The 20,957-nt window shown below is 37.1% G+C and overlaps 4 protein-coding genes and 1 non-coding gene across 7 annotated transcripts; 1 reads left to right on the top strand and 4 right to left on the bottom strand.

Moving 5' to 3' along the window:
* Positions 1 to 984: 984 nt before the first annotated feature.
* On the bottom strand, positions 985 to 3,696 carry LOC103874017 (transcription factor RAX3). The gene is made up of 3 exons (XM_009152421.3): positions 2,391 to 3,696; positions 2,122 to 2,251; positions 985 to 2,010 (listed from the first exon to the last, which is right to left on the bottom strand). The coding sequence occupies exons 1-3, from the start codon at positions 2,524 to 2,526 to the stop codon at positions 1,170 to 1,172; spliced, it is 1,107 nt and encodes a 368-aa protein (XP_009150669.1). The 5' UTR covers positions 2,527 to 3,696; the 3' UTR covers positions 985 to 1,169.
* Positions 3,697 to 6,949: 3,253 nt separating this feature from the next.
* On the bottom strand, positions 6,950 to 9,895 carry LOC103874016 (protein CROWDED NUCLEI 4-like). 3 transcript variants are annotated; one of them, XR_004448576.1, is made up of 3 exons: positions 8,386 to 9,895; positions 8,218 to 8,295; positions 6,950 to 8,126 (listed from the first exon to the last, which is right to left on the bottom strand). XR_004448576.1 is itself a non-coding variant. In XM_033273326.1 (2 exons), the coding sequence occupies exons 1-2, from the start codon at positions 9,597 to 9,599 to the stop codon at positions 8,613 to 8,615; spliced, it is 915 nt and encodes a 304-aa protein (XP_033129217.1). In that variant the 5' UTR covers positions 9,600 to 9,892; the 3' UTR covers positions 6,950 to 8,612. The 3 variants fall into 3 exon arrangements, 1 of the variants encoding a protein (XP_033129217.1); XR_004448575.1 differs by having other exon boundaries at positions 6,950 to 8,295; XM_033273326.1 differs by having other exon boundaries at positions 6,950 to 8,617; positions 8,690 to 9,892.
* Positions 9,896 to 14,393: 4,498 nt separating this feature from the next.
* On the top strand, positions 14,394 to 14,500 carry LOC117126376. The gene has a single exon (XR_004448944.1). It is a non-coding gene; the product is annotated as a small nucleolar RNA R71 (small nucleolar RNA).
* A 1,773-nt stretch (positions 14,501 to 16,273) lies between these two features.
* Positions 16,274 to 17,705, bottom strand: LOC108868788 (protein CROWDED NUCLEI 4). The gene is made up of 2 exons (XM_018660012.2): positions 17,274 to 17,705; positions 16,274 to 17,154 (listed from the first exon to the last, which is right to left on the bottom strand). Exons 1-2 carry the CDS (start codon positions 17,370 to 17,372, stop codon positions 16,495 to 16,497), a joined length of 759 nt encoding a protein of 252 aa, XP_018515528.1. The 5' UTR covers positions 17,373 to 17,705; the 3' UTR covers positions 16,274 to 16,494.
* A 173-nt stretch (positions 17,706 to 17,878) lies between these two features.
* Positions 17,879 to 20,503, bottom strand: LOC103874015 (lysosomal Pro-X carboxypeptidase). The gene is made up of 10 exons (XM_009152420.3): positions 20,064 to 20,503; positions 19,797 to 19,983; positions 19,577 to 19,710; positions 19,385 to 19,497; positions 19,173 to 19,296; positions 18,838 to 18,987; positions 18,600 to 18,755; positions 18,429 to 18,508; positions 18,286 to 18,335; positions 17,879 to 18,205 (listed from the first exon to the last, which is right to left on the bottom strand). Exons 1-10 carry the CDS (start codon positions 20,433 to 20,435, stop codon positions 18,051 to 18,053), a joined length of 1,521 nt encoding a protein of 506 aa, XP_009150668.1. The 5' UTR covers positions 20,436 to 20,503; the 3' UTR covers positions 17,879 to 18,050.
* Between the last annotated feature and the right edge of the window lie 454 nt (positions 20,504 to 20,957).

The raw sequence follows: 20,957 nt of genomic DNA, 5'->3' as shown, positions 1-20,957 counted from the left end.
CTAGTTTGGTTCACAGAATCTATATGAGTTTGTTGTTTTGCTGACAAAAAAAAAATAATAAAAAGGAACCATTTCATATATACTGCATATATATATATATTAATAACTGTTAACATTAATGTTTCTTTACGATCAAACAATTAAAATACTAATTATGTAAGAAAACTAACATATAGTATAGTTGTGCATACACACTCATGTGTATTCGAGTGTTTGTCGGAGTATCTCGATTAGACAAAGCCATATAGATCCGACCATGTACGTGTCCATGTAGGTGCATTCTTTCTTTTTAATGAATTATGCATATAATTACTCAACCACGTATATATAAGGTGCGCATACAAACGTGTGCATTACAGACATAGCTACTTAGTGAGAGATTAAAATGCCATTTTAAACATTTACACCAAAAAGATTAAAATGCCAAATGTCTCAGTAACGATATTCAAGTGTTGAAAGTATTCGAAAGTCATTCGTGAGTTAACTATACAAAATCAGAAAAATTGGTTGGTCGATTTGTATGACCTGATCTGGCAAAATTTGACTGTCATAAATGTTTTCACTGTTATAAAATGACAAATGTATCATAATTCATGCATGTATATACATAGACACGAGTGGAGTTGAATAGGAGGAAACATGGAAGAAAATCATCCTTGGATTCTCCATTAATACTATAGGCACCTAACAATTACTATTTAATATATAAAAGAACTTGTCGTATATGTGTGATAATTAAAAGTGTTAACACTTAAAATATGAACTTTTTATAATGAGTAATTGATGATCGATGTTGGTGCGTTTAAAAGACAATCCTCTTTTAGGCTCTCTATTTTAGATTCATAGTTGTTTCCTTCTTTTTTTTTATGTGTCAAATGTATTGTAATCTGTAAAGATCTTTACAAAAATCTAAATGACCTAATGAATTAAGGGGAAAAAGAAAGAAGCTAGAAGGTAGAATGTATCTTACATTTATAAAAGCAGTAATCATAAAAACTCAAAAGATCATATATATTGGTCGTGAATAAAGCTGACTCGAAACTAAAATAAAAAAATGTCTTCATGAATATTAATCTAAATCCATATGTTTTTTACCACTCCCTTAGAACACACATTTATACAAAAAAAAACCCTCTTTATATATTAGTAAAAATATATATATTTTTAAGTTACAAATGATTTGGCCCATTGAAGTAACTTGCATCATCGGAATTGACAAGAGAGGTTATGTCCTCCCAACTTATTGTGCTTTGATCCGCCGATGTACTCGTCGTTCCTCCGGCTAAAGCTGCTGCGGCTCCGGCCACTGGCAAGTTTCCATAGAATTTTGTGTTCTCGTTGGTCTCAAGATTTGCTATGTCGTTGTTGCTTAAGAACATATCATTGACTGCTTCTGTCTGAAAATTACTACTCCCAAACCATTGAAGAATCTCTTGTTGTTGTTGATGGTGATCAGCACTTGTGTTTGGTAATGGAGAGTTGGTGCTGCTACTCGTGATCGCAAGCTCTCCTTCTCCTCCTACTGGCTCCAGGTAGTAATTAGGATCTAACAAAAGCTGAGAGAAGGAGAAATCAAAAGGGTTTGTGATAGAATATTCAGGGTGATGATGATCAGGGTTTGTTCTCTCCGGTTCTTCTTCAGTCTTGACCATGTTCTTGAGTGTGATCAGTGGCTTTTGTTCGAAGTTGCAAGACGGTGTCATTTGATAGTAATTGCAGCTTGTTGGTTCCATCATGACAAGAGGTACTTGATGGTGAGGAGAGGGAAGCTGAGGTAGTAATGGCCATGGTGATGATCCAAACATGCTGTTCGAATAAAGATCCCTACTAGCATTACTTTGGCCTTGTCCTTGTTCTTGTCGCTTTATCATCACCATATCTTGCTTCATCCGAGCTTCTTGGTACTCTTTTCTTTGTTTGTTAAGAAGCTTCTTCTTCAGCCTCGTGTTCCAATAGTTCTTGATATCATTGTCTGTTCTTCCAGGCAATTGTGCAGCAATTATAGACCACCTTTAAAAATAAAAAAATTATTGAACATGTATAAACATAATAGCTCTGATCTAATTCAAGACTAGTGTATTAAATAATGATATTGACCTATAAGTACATAACATTTAGTACCTGCTACCAATGGTAACATAGAGATTACAAATGATGTTGTCCTCTTCCTCAGAGAAGCCACCATGTTTGATGTTTGGTCTCAAATAGTTGAGCCACCTTAGTCTGCAACTCTTCCCACATCTTCTTAGACCTATATCATGCACATATAATATATATCAACGCACAAATATACACAGGAAAATTCGGTTTACTATAGATTATACAAGCCGTCTCAAACTAATTGATTTTTTTCTGCAGATTTTAAATTAGAAGTAAATTTAGGTATATACCAATCTTCTGAGGCAACGCAATCCAGTTGCCGCCTGTGCCATTATTCTCGATGTAATCTTTGAGTTTTGCGTCTTCTTCAGGAGACCACGGCCCTTTCTTCACGTTAGCCTTGTCACAACACGGTGCTCTTCCCATCTTCTTGATTCGTTATTCTTGTTGTATCTTTCTCTCTTTCTCAGTTATGCTGATGAGGAGAAGGAGGAGGATGGTGTGTGATTGCGTGTGTGTGAGGTTCTTATATATAGATACATGGAAATGTGTGTAATGGAGAAAAGTATATGTGAATGAAGAAAATAAAAAGAAGAGAGAGAGTATATAATAGCTGGAGGAGATAGTCCTTCATGTGATGAAGATGTCAAAAGTAGGAATTAAAACAAACAAAAATGAATCAAAAGTTACTTTATGGAATTGAAAATTTTGATGAAATAAATTATGTGATATAATACTAGTAGGATTTAGAAATAACAAAGAAGGGGGAGACTAGTGTTTTTCTCCTTTGTCTTTGCTTCTACATCAGCATCTAGATCGATTCAATATTATTATTAATTTAATTAAGAAATCTATTTTTTATTAAGATAATTTTCCTAATGATCCCCATATATATGTGTAACAATAAACACCATAAATGATAATGTTTTCTTAGCCGCCCCCACCCTTTGACTCTTTGTCTCTTACTCCCTCTCCCCCCAAATCCTCCCTCCCTTAACTCTCGATTTGAGGCTGTGATCATATAACTTGATAATATTGTATTACATTCCATTAATATGGATGATCTATTTAAATTTTTTTTAATGAATTTGCTAAGTTGAAATAATAAGATGGATATATATGGAATGTATTTTGTAGTATGATTGCATGAGTTGCATTAAATTATCAGTTTATAATCATTTTTTTTATTCTTTTGTCTAAAAATAGATATATTATACAGAACTCGGAAATGTATCCTACATAGGCCACTGCAGCTTTATGTTAAAATTAATCGTTGTCTTATCACTGTTTATTACTTCCAGTGTGTTATTTTTTTTTAATTCTGCCATTCTATGTTTCTATTTCTAGTAATTTTATACGCATAATAATAATAATTATTTTATGATACTGGACGCTATAGAATTTCATTCCTAGCGAGAATGCTAATATTGTCTAATCTTTTATAATATCTGATCCGCAGTTTAGGTCCTTAAGGAGTATGATTTACTTATCTAATATAAATAGTAAATCCTTTGGCAAAAAAATATAAATGTATAGTAATGGCTACAACATTGCAAATACTTTTAATCAATTATTATAATGTAGTAAAAATGGACTATTTTATGTATATATGTATTATGTGTATGCATTGTTACACTTTTTTTTGCATTATTAAACTTATTACATATGATTTCACGAAAGCTTGAAGCCCAACTTGCATGACAACTTACGAATAGGAAAGAAAGACCGGTTATGTGTACTTTTATTGCATGCATGTGATAAGACCTGGTCGATGCCAAAAAGAAAGAAAGACAAAATCTGGTCATCAATAATAATGAAATAATTCAATATTTCAAACTTTGAACCAATAAGTGACTGAATTAGACTTGTATGTACTACGTACGTATATATACAGAGTTAATGTATTGGCTAGTAATTGATTTTGTAGTATAGTACATATATATGATTGTATTATATGTTGTTGTCGAGATAGCTAGAGACAAATACTTCGAATGTTTGGTGATGGAAATGTGTGAATTAACTAAGAATTTATAATTCATTTATATACACACAAAAAATCCTATTGAACAATATCTCACTGGTCAATATCAGTATATATATACCACTTGAATAAGTACATGAGAAGACTGCTATTTTGATTTTTTTATGTATCGTCTAACTGAAGTATATTCTGATAGTTTTTTTCAAAAAAAAAGAGAGAGTATATTCTGATAGTTTGATAACGGATAGGCCATCGTCCAATTAAAAAAAATCATTAACATGCATATCTTTTTAGATCAAATTAAAGATCAAAACAAAGCATGAATAATTTAACAAAAGAGTAGCAATAGCATCTAGTATTCGCCAATCGAATAAACGTTCATGTCCTGGATAAAAACGAATAGACATATCCGCAGTATATCAAAATATCCAACATAAATATTCAAATCCATACTGTCCAAAAAGCATTACCAATCATAGAATCACAATTGGTGGATGTTGAATCACTTGCTATTTAATATTACCCTTTTGAAAAAGATAGGAGTTAATGATATGTACCAAAAGAGATGAAAGAAAGGTATATATATTAAATTTTGTGAGTGAATTCTGTTATGGTTGGTGAACAAAATTTTGCCAACCCTCGGAGAAAATTTACCACTATCATGTTTATGGATATTAATAGTTTTCTGGGTCATGTTTGATATATACTTCGTCTATCAATCTCGAAATAATTTTTTTGTTTAATTAAAGGGATTATAAGATGACAAAATTTCAAACTTAGGGTACAATAATGAATTGATAAAAGGGTTTGTTATTAATTTAAACATGCAGCCACTTAGCAATCATGCAGTATTAATATTGAGCCTTGTGACGCCTGTTCAATGGACCCGAAATCAAAATTTAATCAAAGATTTGATGGGGATGTTATAAATCTAGCAATTATAAATTCAATAATGAATTTACTAGTAACACTTATTTTCCACGGCAGCTGAGATTAAGGAACAAGAAAACTCACTACCTCTTATTATGTGGCGTCACAATCTTTGGACCTTATTGTATAAACGTATGTGGTTAACAGTGTTTTTTCTCCAATCTTTTATGTAAAATAAATATTGGTCAAATTGGGTGTATTGTTTAGTAATTTAGTTTCTTGCAAAACAAGTGAAATACGATTGATAGGTTCCTTAACATCGTGTTAGCCTATTATTAATAATACTCATAAACGAATACGCATGTACTTGTAACTTTAAATTGGTTCTTTTTTTTTTGGTCGAAACTTTAAATTGGTTCTTTGCAAGCTTATATGAGCAAAAGGCTTCTAGAGGAGTTCTAAAAAAAAGGCTTTCTAGAGAAACAAAAACAAGTTGACTTGTGATGGTTAATTAAGGGTTAAAAGTCAAAGCACTTGGAAAAACGTAAAGTCTTCAAATTATTGAGGTATTATCACTGTGTTTATATGCTTTTGTGGAATAAAATATGTATCGTCATGGATAAAATATCTTTATTTATGGAAAAGTAAAATGAAGTTTGAACTTTGAAGCTAAGGGTAATAAAAACAAAGAAAAAAAAACAGTGTATTCAGATTTCAACAACACTAGTAGGAAACATAAATTGGTCTTTCAGCGTAGCCCATTCCTTCTTTTTCAATTTCCCCATAAAAAGTGATAAATCCCTTAAAATATGTGTATTATTGAGATAATGTCATTGCCAACTTACCATGCATATTTATATGACATGGCATTTACGCTAACACATCCTATCTTTTGTTGCTCAATACAGCCTAGGGTTCTTTTTAGTTTGTTGTGTCCTAACTTTCAATAATAACCATAACATTTGTGTTACAAATAGTTAAATATTAGATACTGTGGTTTGCAATTATTTTGTAGTTAGGACATGCTGAACTAGGAGAACTTTTTAGCCTATGAAAAATATTTGTTGTTGAATTGATATTTGTAAAATTTTATTTATATCTATATATATATATATATATTTCTGCTAAATATGGTATTCAAGGATCTGTGAAACTCATCCAGGATTCATATCATATAGATGATAATACATACAACTACAAGATTGACTAAAATTGAATGATCCATTAAAAATAACTTTTTGAGGAGAAAGACAATTGTCAAACAAAGATGGTAAAGGTTAAGAAGAGGAAGGTCACTGTAATATATATCAAGGCATCTTTCTTTCTTCTTTGATTTTTCTCTTCTCTTTTCATAAATCATAATGGTACTTTTCAGGATCCACTTACTTTTTGGAAGTATTCTAAATTAAAGATGAAGAAAAGGAAGGTGAGTTCTACTTCTATGATATGACTCTCGTGACAAGTATACACTCTTTTTGTTACACTATATCCAAAAAATAACTTACTACTCCCATAAAACATGTTCCTATAACGTAATCATGAGATAATTATGACATCCTTTTGCACGAAGTTCTACGTCTCCTCGTGTATCTAGAAGTTTAAATGAGTTTTGATAAGCTTTTCCTCAAGTATATACCATACAAAATCATTCTCTAAATAATTAAATTCATAAGAATTCCAGAAAGATATCGATTACTTGGAGATTGATTTCAGAAATTAGTAGGTTTAAGGGTTTGAACCAGGATAGGAGGGGAATGCGTCGGTCTAAAGACAAAGATAGTGGGGTTTAGACTATTTTAGCTTAATTAAATAAGTATATGATTAAAAATAAATATCCCTCAAGTTGCAAAGTAGAATTAAGCTGTCACTCATTAAGCGGGGTAAGTTAACCCACAAATGAATGCCGATTTCTTCACCCATTTCACACTCAATCTGTTCTTCGCCATAGCTTTCTGATGTTAGCATATACGATTAGGCAAAACAATTGCAAAAAATAAGTGACGAGAGATAATTATTTTGCATTCAATAATGTTCTAAAAGACGAAATATTATTATTTTATAATCTCAATAATGAAAATTCCTGAAACCTTAGAAGCAAGCATGAAATTCGAATATCTGCACAGCCAGCATAAATATCAAATATTGCTATGTTTTTCGTAGGGCTTTAAGGTTTCGGCATAAAAAAAAGTGGAAAGACATCATAATGAGATCCTAATCTCAAAGCAAAAAGGGGATATGGCGGAATGTCATCACCTAAGAGCATGATTAATGGTGGATTCTTAGAGCATGATTAACCCGGATTCTTAATTTGAGGTTCTTAACTCATGATTTGACATTTTTTTGTTTTTGTTTTTTTTACACTTTTCGGCTAAGAACCGGTTCTTATATCTCTTATTTAAGTGACGGTTCTTAGCTTTTCTTAGTTAAAAGTTAAGAAACAGTTCTTAGCCGAAGCTAAGAATCCTATCCTAGGAACCCAGATTAATCATGGTCTTAGGGTGAGGTTCTTATCGGAATATAAGAACACATCTCTTAACTTTTAACTAAAAAAAACTAAAAACCAGTTATTAAATAAGATATTTAAGAACCGGGTCTTAACTATTTTAGTTAAAAATTAAGAGACAGGTTCTTATATTCCGCTAGAAAACTCACTCTAAGAACCCACCATTAATCATGCTCTAAGATCTGCGGCTATTTTTAGCATATTCAATTTGACTTTGAAATTCTATAGTCCATGAAATAATGGGCAAGGCTCAAATACAAAACACCATAAACTGGGCCGGGCCATCAGGTCCTCGTAGTTGGAAACAGCGACGGTGACAGACAAATAAGAGACAATGCCGTTGACACTTTCACTTCACTGCTGGTGGGCTAAACGCCATCATCATCAACAAGATAGAGCATTATCAAACAAATAAAAACCCGAAACTGATTTTCAAACCGAGTCTTTGAAACCGACAAATCATTTGCTCAGGCAAACTCTGCAACACACAAGCAACCAACGATTCTTACCTACATACCAACACTCTCTCTACTCACTTAAAATATGAAAAAAAAAACAAATAATAATGACTCAGAGTTATATAACATCTCGAGAGAGTTTTGAAACCAATCAAATCCATTTACATACTCAAATCTTATCCAGAAACAAACCCTTAAGGATTCATAGAGTTCCCTATATCGATAAAAGAGAAACAATAACTCTTGTTTGTGAATTTTGATACTCTTTCAAATGTGGGAGGTCATTAGTGAAGACTTGGTCAAACCTTATATGCTTATACCTCCTGTCAGTTAACTCATGTTACAATGCCACCATCGTCAGAATCCTTCTCCTTTATCCCAGTCTACAGCAAGAGAGAAAAAGTATTCATTAGTTACACTAGTAATGAGAAAAATTTTGCTTTCGAGAGGGTTTGTGTGTTGAAAAAACCCACCTCATTGCAATCACTATCTTGCTTCTTCTCCTCTACCATCTTCGTTCCTGCTTCAGAAGGATCATCTGAGCACTCAATGTTTGACACTTTGTTGATGAACTCTGTCTCATACGTTACTTTTGTGATCTTCACCATTTCACTGAGGACTACCATAACACTTGGTGGTGCTTGGGTTTGGTTTGATGGCAGTTCATGTTTGTCCTCGGGCACATTTTGAGGGCTTGAAATTACACTGACAAAATTGAAAATGCATATCATTTTAGTAACAAGAAAAAATTTGTTACTGAGCGACCATAAATTTTACCTCTCCGGATCAGCTTCATGGGTAACATCATGTTTCCTCTTCTTTTGATTGCTTGTTTCATTAGTGTCACTTCCAGATGCATTGTTACATCTTCTTTTCCTTCCGACTTCAAGGTTTTCAACTGCAATCGACAGCCCCTTGGTGAAGCCTTTTCTTCTCTTTTTTTTGAAGGCAATGCTCCTTCATGATGATGCATTGGAAGGGATGACTCCGGAGGATTCTTGAATATCATATTAGTGTATTGTTTTATCCATGAAAATGGAGTGGCGGATGAAGGGCTTGAGCCATTGTTTGAGTTATAACCATCTTCGCTATTACTCACAGTGCTGACTCCATTTTGCAAGTCTAGTTCTTCGTCCCTAGTAATAACAACCTTCTGCTTCAATGCAGACACTTTTTCCCAGCTACGCTCTAAATTGGACAATTGCATTCTAGCTATTGACATATCATCTAACGTAAATTTCAGATTCTCCAACTTCTTCAGCTCTTCAACCTCATGTCTGATTTCTTCTCTTTCGGATCGAAGCATATGCCTTTGCGTCTCTAGTTTCTTTCGTTGAACCTTTAGCTCCTCAACCGAATCCTTCAACTCAGACCACTCCCTCTCCCTCCTCTCACGGTCCAATTTGATCTCCAGCTTCTCTAAATCCAACCTCTTTAGTTCCACTTGTACATTTTCTAACTCTTTCTGCACCGACTCCCTGAGGAACTGTATACGCTCCTCTTCCAACTTCTTCTCTTGCTCAAAAGCCTTCTCTCTCTCCCTCGAAGAATTCTCCAAGTCTTCTCGTCTGTTCTCAATGCAATACTCCAACTCTTTTTTCTGTGTCTCAATACCCAACAAGAAGTCAGCACGTTCGCGCTGTATCTTGCTAAGCCACTCTGAATGCTCCTCCACCATTTTATTCATGAATTCTTCACGCTCTCGGTTCAGCGCCTCCACGTCGTTCTTCTGCTGATTTCTCAGCGCATCCCTTTCCTCCCTGATGTTGTCTTTGATGTTAGGAGTTTTCAAGGCTCCTAAGACAAATGTTGTAGTATAAATGATTGTCGAACCAGTTCTGAGGGATATCAAAGCACCGAGAATGCAAGTACTCACTTAATCTAAGTGCAACCAATGATTTAGATGAGTTTTAAACTACTACTAATACTAGAAAGCAATAACAGAATGATACTTTCTTGACTAAGGGAAAAGAGAACTCATGGGCATAGGGATTAGACCTTGGGTGATCAAGTATCGAACTAAGGATGGCAAATGATCAATCAAACTATCAACCTTAAACCTAGACACAATTCTAAGCAAGCTCTATGTCTAGATGAATGCTCATTTGCTAACATATCTCAAACATCAAATGTCTTTGGTTGAATAATATGAAAGCAATCATTACTAACAAGTCTATTAGCTATCTTAGCATCTTTAACAACAAATGTCTTTGGCAAAGTATACTAAAAGCCTAGGAGAGTTGTCTCGGGCATTTCATCGAACATCTTTCGGGTGAGAAATGCCTAAGGATCAACAACTGAGTGGCCAACTCAGAAGATGCATTATGATTACTCTACTAGCAAGGAAATATGAATGATCTACACTAAAACATCCTAGCTCTAACCTAATCACCCTTAATCTCCCTAACCCATGAATTCAAAAGGTGATTACTCATTAATCTCCATGATTCCTCTTAAACCCATATTGGATTTCAGATTAATCATCTAGAGAAATAGATAAGAAATCAACACAAGAACATAACAATCAAAATCCAAGAGATGAACTTCTCAAGAGAGTTTTTGTGTATTTCTCAATAGATAAAAGATAATCTGCCTGGTGGCTACAAAAGATGTTTAAAACATAGGTTTTTCCAAGTGCAAAACGTCCAAAATAAATTGCAAAAAGGTCCTTAAGAAATCATGATTTTCGGCAGCAAAATAACGCGGAGCGACTTGCAGGTGTCGCTCCGGGAAGTCGCTCCAGGGCCGATTTTTGGTGTCTCCGGGCGAGAGGTCGCGAGCGACTTTGGTGTGTCGCTCCAACGGGTCGCTCTGGATCGGGAGCGACCTTGGTAGGTCGCTCTGAGAGGTCGCTCCAGGGTCATCTAAGACTGTTCGGAGTAATGAGAACGCGAGCGACTTCATGGCGTCGCTTTAGGAAGGTCGCTCTGAGAAGTGGGACACAGCGACTTCGTGATGTCGCTCCGGGAGGTCGCTCCCATGCTCGGTTCGTCCAATGGTCACCTTTTCACCTCTTTTGAGCTCCAAATAACCTCATGTGGTACTCCAGTACCTAATAGAGACTCATGTATGCAAAATGCAACCTAAACATGTCTAAATCCTAATCTATATGATGAAAATGCTCATGGATGAATGGATAAAACAATGTAAATATGCAAGATATCAACTCCCCCAAACTTGTTCTTTTACTTGTCCACAAGTGAACTTTCTAGAACTCATAGGGAGAGAGGTTGAAGGAGGGAGCACATAGCCAAAAGAAACACAACTAGCACACTCTCTTATTACACTCTAGCTTCTCTAGGCCTATCTTAACTCTTTTTGTTCTTACACTCATCATCAAGCATCCACACATTCAAATCAACCAACTCTCACATTCATTAAGCACAAAACATCAGGTGAATTCTTGCAAATGGTCAGTTGGTCCAAGTCATTTGGTTGGGTAAGGGAAGGCTTTTATTCAAGTGATTCAAGAGGTTCAAAACATATGATCTTTAAGGTGGTTTACTCTCAAAACAAGTAGCCTTGACATTGCACATAATATATCTAAGAAAGGGACCAACTCATGCATACAATGCTCAATCTCCATTGTTCTACCCTTTTCCCAAACATACAAATCACACAATCATTTCCCAATGTCAAACCCAACTCACATCTCTCACCAAAAGATCCTAAGAACTTTAACTCCTTCTCTTTGAAATCTACAAGGGATTTTTCACAACCTCAAAACATTTCTTAGCTCCTAACAACTTTGCTAGCCCCCTTTTTTCTTTTCTTTTTTTTTTTTTTTTTTTTTTTTTTTTCGTTTTTTTTTCCTTTTTTTTTTTTTTTTTTTTTTTTTAGGCTGGGGGCCAAGACTTTTCAAAACTTGAGCTAGAGGCTTCTCTACTATCCCAATAAAACAATTCACTTAAGCACAAAGAGTCTATTCTATTCCTTTTTCATTTCTCCCAAATCATAATCACAACACTCACCCCCCACCTATAGCTAGACAATAGAGTGCCCAATCTAGCAAGAATGAAGATCAAGCATTGTCGTTCCCGATACTCTCAACATTATGCACATGTAAGACTTCCCAAAAAATGCCTCACTCATCAAACAATGAAAGCTTAAAAGGAGGAAAAGGTTTTGGGAGTGGTCTACCACTAGAGTTTGTCAAAAAAAGATTGGTATAAAAGATGTTACAACTCAAGTGTGTATAGCCATGACTCAGTACACAAGGTACCATGAGCAAGAAGCATTAAGTTCGTTCAGTTCAAATAAGGTCGTAGTTGGCTTCAAAGACTGAGTTTCAGCAATCAACAAGTTTCAGGAAGAGTTTTCAAGGCTCGAAACATACAAGTCTTTTTGAGAGGTGCAAAAACTACTCAAGTGCAACGTAGTGTTCTTTACAAGGCATTCAAAATCAATGCTCCCAATGCAAGTGAATGCAAACTATATGCTCTAGACTCTCCTAAAAATGCAAATGATGCAAACTAAATGATTGATTTTTTTTTTATCTATGCAAATAGGTATGCCATGCATGACTCAATGAAACAACATCAAAGCAAACATGATCAAATACTTGGTACCTCCCCCAAACTTGAGTTACACAGTCTCTGTGTTGTCAAGTAGAGAGAGAGATACCGAAAAGAAGACTAATATGCAAAAATAAAATGGTATATACAAGGGAGTGTGGTGGGTTACCTTCTATGGGGAATGAGTAGAGGGAGATGCTCCCTCCTCGTCGTCCTCAGGTGGTAACTCTTCAAGGTGCTCATCAGCAGGAGTGGCCATCTCTTCAATGTAGAAGGCTTGCCCGAACACAGTTGGTTTCCTCATTTTCCCTTGATGTCAAAGTGGAGGATGTTCTCTTTACCCAAATGGAGATCAATCGTGCCTTCCTTCACATTAACAATAGCTCCTGCTGTAGCTAAGAATGGCCTTCCTAGAATCAATGGTCTTGAGCACCCATCTCAAGCACCACAAAATCTGTAGGTATCTCATACCTTCCAATCTTCACAGGGAGGTCCTCTAAGATGCCCACAGGTACTTCACTGAACGATCAGCTAACACCAGAGAGAGTCTACACTTCTTGTACTGAGTGAATCCAAGCTTCTTTGCAACAGACAAAGGCATCAAGCTGACACTAGCTCCCAAATCGCAGAGACTTTTCTCAAATACCATAGGTCCAAGAGCACAAGGTAGTGTGAAGCTTCCTGGATCCTCTAACTTCTCTGGAACATCAAGCCTCTGGATGATGGCACTGCACTCATGGGTAAGGATCATCATGTCTTCCATCTCCTTCTTCTTTGCAGCTACAGCATCTTTCAAGAACTTGTTGTATTGAGGAATCAACATAAAAGCATCGATGATGGGCATTGCAACCTGAGCTTCACTCATTTGCTTCTCAAACAGAGCCTTGTACTTCTCTAGCAGCTGCTTCTTGAATCTACCAGGGAATGGAAGTTTGGGTTCATAGGGAGGAGGAACAAAAGAACTCTCACTTGTTGGAGTACCAACTTCACCATCTTTTACTGTCTTCTTCTCTTCTCCAACCTTTCCTTTACCTCTGGCTTCCACTATCTTGTCCAAGATCTCGTCATTGATCTTCTCATCAACAATCACTACTTCATCATCTATGTTGATGGCAACCCCCTCACTTAGTTTCTCAGCATCCTTGGTGAGGGTTCTAGGAGGTAACTGCTTACCACTCCTAAGGGTGATAGCCTTGGCCTCCTTGGGGTTTTGGTCAGACTTTCCAGGTGGAGATCCTTGCTGGCGATTCTGGTGAGTGTTCATGGAAGTAAACTGATTCTCTAAATTCCTGACTGTAGAAGCAAGGTGTGAGAATTTGTTGTTGAGCTCATTGTAACTCCCATCAATCTTGGTATGAAGGTTCTTCAACTCATAACCAACATGCTTCTCACTTCTAGTCTGAGACTCCAAGATTTGTTTCAATAAGGTATCAGTGCTGCTCTCTTGAGGAGCAGAGGAACCAGACGAGGGGTTTTGCTGAGGCTGATAGCTGCCTTGCTGGTTGTTTCTAGGCGGATAACCACTCTGTTGGTTGGTTGGATAGGATTTCTGTTGGTAGTTGTTGTACTGAAAGTTGGGCTCTTTTTTGTACCAGCTACCATTGTTGTTAATGAAACACAACTCCTCTTGACCTTCCAAACCCTCAACCTCATTGACAGCAAGTGGATCTTCCTGCTTGGAGTTACCAACAAACTTCAGCTGCTCTTGGGTTGCTTTTTCAGCAATGAGTAGGTCGATCTTGTCTTCCAAAGCTTTGATCTCTTTCCTCGTCTGCTTATCATCTGTTCTACTACCTCTGTCGTGGTCTCCACTGTAGACTGCATCACTCTTTACCATGTTGTCAACCAGCTCTTCTGCATCCTCCTCAGTTCTCCCCAAGAAGAACCCATTGCTAGCTGTATCCAGTCTGGCTCTGTACTTAGGAAGAGCACCACGGTAGAATGTGCTCAGCAAGCTCTCCTTAGAGAAGCCATGGTGTGGGCATTGAGCTTGGTAGCCCTTGAATCTCTCCCAGGCTTCACTGAAGCCTTCCAAGTTCTTCTGTTGAAAGCTGGAAATCTCGTTTCTCAGCTTAGCAGTTCTTGAAGTAGAGAAGAACTTCTCCAAGAATGCTTTCTTGCAGTCATCCCAAGTGGTGATGGAGTCACTGGGTAGAGACTTCTCCCACTGATGTGCCTTATCCCCCAAAGAGAAAGGGAATAACTTGAGTTTTAAGGCATCTTCGGACACACCATTGGTTTTTGACAACCCACAGTAGCTGTCGAACCTGTCCAAGTGATCAAATGGATCCTCTAGAGCCAAGCCATGATACTTGTTGTTCTCAATCACATTGAGGAGTCCTGATTTGATCTCAAAGTTGTTGGCTGCTACAGCTGGTGCTCGGATTTCCAATCTATGACCATGAATGTTGGGGCGGTCATAAGTGCCAATGGGTCGAGCTGCTCGCTGTTGGTTTGGTGGAACGTTGTTAGCTCCATTGGCGGCAGCATCATCCTGAGGTATGTCTCCCATATCAGTATCCAATCTCTGCAAGTGAGCTTGTTGCTCTTCTTCTCTTCTCTTTCTAGCACACTCTCTCTCTAAAGCTCTGATGTCTGCAGCTCTTGGAACTAGGTTTGATGGACCCCTGCTCCTCAAGTTCATACACCTGTAGATTAAAGGGATGTGAAGAAAGAGAATCAGTAACAAAAGAAAATAAAAATGACTTAATCTCAAGCAAGTGACTAAATCTCAATGTTTAAATCTACTCAGAATTTGGCAACGGCGCCAATTTGATGTTAGGAGTTTTCAAGGCTCCTAAGACAAATGTTGTAGTATAAACTACTACTAATACTAGAAAGCAATAACAGAATGATACTTTCTTGACTAAGGGAAAAGAGAACTCATGGGCATAGGGATTATACCTTGGGTGATCAAGTATAGAACTAAGGATGGCAAATGATCAATCAAACTATCAACCTTAAACCTAGACACAATTCTAAGCAAGCTCTATGTCTAGATGAATGCTCATTTGCTAACATTTCTCAAACATCAAATGTCTTTGGTTGAATAATATGAAAGCAATCATTACTAACAAGTCTATTAGCTATCTTAGCATCTTTAACAACAAATGTCTTTGGCAAAGTATACTAAAAGCCTAGAAGAGTTGTCTCGGGCATTTCATCGAACATCTTTCGGGTGAAAAATGCCTAAGGATCAACAACTGAGTGGCCAACTCAGAAGATGCATTATGATTACTCTACTAGCAAGGAAATATGAATGATCTACACTAAAACATCCTAGCTCTAACCTAATCACCCGTAATCTCCCTAACCCATGAATTCAAAAGGTGATTACTCACTAATCTCCATGATTCCTCTTAAACCCATATTGGATTTCAGATTAATCATCTAGAGAAATAGATAAGAAATCAACACAAGAACATAACAATCAAAATCCAAGAGATGAACTTCTCAAGAGAGTTTTTGTGTATTTCTCAATAGATAAAAGATAATCTGCCTGGTGGCTACAAAAGATGTTTAAAACATAGGTTTTTCCAAGTGCAAAACGTCCAAAATAAATTGCAAAAAGGTCCTTAAGAAATCGTGATTTTCGGCAGCAAAATAACGCGGAGCGACTTGCAGGTGTCGCTCCGGGAAGTCGCTCCAGGGCCGATTTTTGGTGTCTCCGGGCGAGAGGTCGCGAGCGACTTTGGTGTGTCGCTCCAACGGGTCGCTCTGGATCGGGAGCGACCTTGGTAGGTCGCTCTGAGAGGTCGCTCCAGGGTCATCTAAGACTGTTCGGAGTAATGAGAACGCGAGCGACTTCATGGCGTCGCTTTAGGAAGGTCGCTCTGAGAAGTGGGACACAGCGACTTCGTGATGTCGCTCCGGGAGGTCGCTCCCATGCTCGGTTCGTCCAATGGTCACCTTTTCACCTCTTTTGAGCTCCAAATAACCTTATGTGGTACTCCAGTACCTAATAGAGACTCATGTATGCAAAATGCAACCTAAACATGTCTAAATCCTAATCTATATGATGAAAATGCTCATGGATGAATGGATAAAACAATGTAAATATGCAAGATATCAGTCTTGCTCCTCCTTGAGATACGTCGAGAAAGCCTCTCTTTGACGAGTAATATACTCCACTTCTTTTCTTAACTCTTCCCTTTTCACGTCAATGTGTTTCCACTCGGCTTCAAATTTAGCTTTCTCCACCTTTATTCTATCTGCTTCAGCCAGGAGTTCAAGCTTTTGACCCCTCATATCATCTAGCTCCTCCTTGAGTTTCATCTCCAGAATGAATAATTCGCTTGTCTCATTCTTCAGGGCTTCAAGTTTTTCCGTTGCAGAGTCAACACGTTTTCTCTTGTCTTCTAATGAAACCAAAGTCTGCTGCAGATCTAAGTCTAACTTTCTTAATCGTTCCTTCTCATTCTCCAGCAGATTTGTCTTACGGTTGATATCTTCCTCTGTAGCATTCAAATGCTTCTCTTTCTCGTCAAGCCTATAAGACCTCTCTGTTAAATTCTTTTCTTTCTCTGCCAATTTCCTTGATTGAACTTCCAAGTCATGTTCTTTTTCACCAACTAGATCCTCCCTCTGCTTGATATCAACCTCTCTTAGCTCCCAAACCCGTCTCTTGCTTTCGATTTCATTTTCCGCCAATTTGCACTTACTTTCCAACTCACCTTCCACATCAGATTTTCTTTTCCTCAGGATAACTTCTCGATTGGCTAAGACCTTCTGAATCAGTTCATGTATTGATTGTTTAAAAGCACTTTAACTCTCGCAAACAAATAAGCACAAAACTAAAATTATGAACGATAAACATAAAGTACGCTGAATCTAACAAGAAAACTCACAGATTCCTTGCTGGCTATTTTTTCTTCAACAACAAGCAGCTCTTGCTCTTTCTCAAGTAGTGAAGATTCCCTTTCAAAGACAGCCTGAAAATAACACATACCTCATATAAGTTTTTTGGCCAACGCGTTAAGCACAATAAAAACGTAACAAGTCGCCATAGCCGTTAACAATTGACCCCCAAATGTCTCCGATATTAGAGATCAGAACCACGACTGTAGCCTCTTCACTTTTCTTTCTCTCTCACACACACACAGCAAAGAATAGAATAGTGGCGTCTCTCTGGCTCGCTTATTTTTTAGTGACTAGTCAAAAGTATCAGCGGTAGCATTTCAAGGCCTTCACATATTCGTTTCAAGCGGTTAAAACTTAAAACCAAGAAATTTCAATATGGAGTTTAAAAGGGGTGATTAAATATGGTAATTAAGATTTTCGACTCTTTTCTCTAATCATTAAATGTATCATTCTCTCTGTCTTGACAAGTATCACGTGTTTGAGATTTATGATTCTTTAAGTTGATCTTTACAAACTTGACAGATGTGTTTTGGTGTGTAGAGCCAGCAGCCCATACATTTCTTGAGTTAGCGTGTATTTATTACTTTTTCAATAACCCAAATCAAATTTATTTATCAAACACACTAGTAGTGAACACCGAGAGTTTACAAAGATTTATTCAAACACGCCAAGAGCTTGAATAGATTTATTCAAACACGATGTGTTACAGAGTTTGCAGATTCTGAGTTATGCATGAACTGATCAGATTATTTTACATTGTCATCTTACCAAGAACGTTTTAGCAAAGGAAATTGAGCTTCTTTTTCTAGTCGATAAGTTCTGATCCACCCTTGGATCAATCCTATCTCGGCTTCTCGCTGCTCCACTAGCCATTTTGGGTCTTCTGGAGTTGAAGGTCGTAGATCCAAATGATGTCCACCTAAGAAAGAAAACAAAACCATTATCAATAGTCTCCACGTGAACGGATGATGATGATGATTATGAGGCTATTAGTTATACCTTCTTTTGTGACAAGAGCAACAATGGTACTGGATAAGTTCTTCAGAACACTGCATTTTACGAGTCAAGCACTCATTGCCATTACGAGAATCGTATTGAAAAAATAGCTCTCGGGATCTGAGTAAAGAGAGTAATGTTCTTACCTGCCACCACTCCAAGGATCTAACAGACCATTTGAGAAAATGATGTTGCTTCCAAAAGACTTCAAAGTGGTCTCTATGTCCTTTTACATTGGAGAAAGTGACAGAGAGTAAAAATTCAGATCATGGCCATCCAAAGAATCTTGAGTTATCAAAAAAAAAAAAGGGTCATACATGACCACCGAGCTCTGTTGTGACCCATCTAGGCCTTGGATTGACTCTGAATGTGTTCCAGCAATCCTCTTTGTATGAAGAGTAATTGAAATCGTAAGCTGTAAACATGCTGTTTTTTTGGCTGCTAGACATGGGCATTACCATCTCCGTGCACGCCTATTGTAAACCAAAGGCACAAGGAGATTAACCATTAAAGTTTCTGGAAAAAGAAAATAAACATAGCAGCTATTCTTCAGACCTGCCAGTTCCACCCATCCAAACCATGAGGGTCATCATCCAACTCGAAGCAGCCAACCTTCCCAGTATAGTTGTAGTACACACTTACTCCTGCATATATGCGTTCTAGGATGCTAGCATCACTACTAGCTCCATCAATCTTTCTGCAGACCTACATAAAGATAAAGTCTTATTAAACTCGGGACTTCAAAGGACGAACTAACAAGCGAGCCATTAAAGCATAGCCTCGTAGGGTCGTTCATGTAAAGATGAAAAAAATACAGATGAGGTAGCGAATGTCTAAACTATTATATGGTTTGGAGAATATGTGACTAGGATAATCTACCAAAAATGTACCTCTTTAATGGGATGTCCAGGCAAAGGCATCATAAAGTCAGCAGGATACGGATAGTCCACCATTGCCAAATAACTATAAGCAGAATCCAGCCAGTCTGAAAGGTCATTTGTACTGTTCAACGCCCTGAAAAACAAAGACGCCACTCAATTTAGCTCAAATACAAACAGAGAACGACAGACCATTTAAGTTAACTCCAGTTTTTCTTGCTTACCGACAAAAATGAAAAGTTTTCGACAACTGCTGAAGACCATTCGCTTTCTGACCCTCAGCTATAATTGCATCCCACGAGTTCTTTATGGTGTTGAAGCAGCTACTACTTTCACGCTACAAGCCAAAAAAACAGCCAGAATAAGAACTAGAGAAGATCAACCAGACAAACAAAACAAAAAAAAAACAAGTATACCTTGAAATCATTAGATACAATGTCATAAAACGTCTGAGGAGGTACAATATCTTCAAACTGAAGAATCGGAGCTGAAGAAGCTAATGCTCCAATAGCAATGTGAGGATACTTAAGCCTCATCCATGCTGCCAACACTGATGTTTTCCATCATTAGCAAAAAAAAAAAAATCACTCAAAAAGTCTCAATTCCACCAACACAAAGAATACTCATATGACTTACTTCCACCATATGATCCTCCAAACAACACAACAGGGGATGCTTCAGCAGACAAGTTCCGTTTCAAATCAGTAACAAACACAGCAAAATCCGCAAGAGCTTGCTCAGTTGTGAGATAGGATAAGGTGGTAGCGTTCTTGTAAGCTTCTTCCCTGCTTCCATAAGGCATAGACTCTCCATAATACCTATGCTACACACAACATTTACTAAAGATCAGTAACGAGTTTCTTTATTTTTCTAAGGCTCTAATCAAAAACAACATCAACGAACCTCAGGGAAAACAAGCAATGCGCCAAACTTGGGAGCGATCTCCCAAATGAATCCAGAGTTTGTAGCGAACCATTCGATATCGCCTTCGTTGCCGCAGTAGAGGAAGATAGGTCCGAGCTCAGAAGCACCGGTCCAGTGAGCGGAGTTGATCAAGTAACGCTGCGAGAATTTCGGAAGATCGGCGAAGCTGAAGTGGTCCAGCTGCTGGGAGAAGTACTTAGTTTCGTATTGGTAATCGTTTCGATCTTCCCCGAAGAGCTGGATTCTGGCTCGGTTCTGGCGAGGAAAACGAGGCAACGGAGACGATGAAGTCGAGAAAACGAGGACGGAAACGAAAGAGATGATCAGCACCAATCGGAGTTCGCTCCCCATTTTTCTCGGTTTTTCCTCTAACAAGATTGCAACCACCCGTCACTCCTACACTGGTGAGTTTAAACCGGACTGCGCCGAAACTTTTCATCAAACCGATATCATTAATCAGAAATCGAACCAATATTTCAAAAATCGAATCAACCCAACATTTTAATCGAACCATCGTTCTAAAATTTGGTTTACACCAAACACACAATTTTCTTAAAATCCAATTTATATGATTTAAACCTATTCAAATAATTCAGTTTCAAACCTTATAAATCAGTTTAAAATATGTTAAATTAAATAATAATATTAATACTTTTTTGTCAACAAATAATAATATTAATACAAATCTATAATTTTTCTGTTTTGTATATAGAATTTTCAATTTATTAAAATAATTTATAACTAAATCCAAAAATTAAAATATTTATATTTATATAAAACACGTTTAAGCAAGATAAATAATTAGTTAACGCTTAAATCCCAAGCTCCGAATAGTTACCGCTAGCTATTTGTTGAACACTAAAACAGACTAAT

This window comes from Brassica rapa, chromosome A06 (genome assembly GCF_000309985.2).
Source record: "Brassica rapa cultivar Chiifu-401-42 chromosome A06, CAAS_Brap_v3.01, whole genome shotgun sequence".
Lineage (NCBI taxonomy): Eukaryota > Viridiplantae > Streptophyta > Magnoliopsida > Brassicales > Brassicaceae > Brassica > Brassica rapa.
The sequence above is the reverse complement of the archived record's forward strand: the minus strand, read 5'-3'. Positions and strand labels throughout refer to the sequence as shown.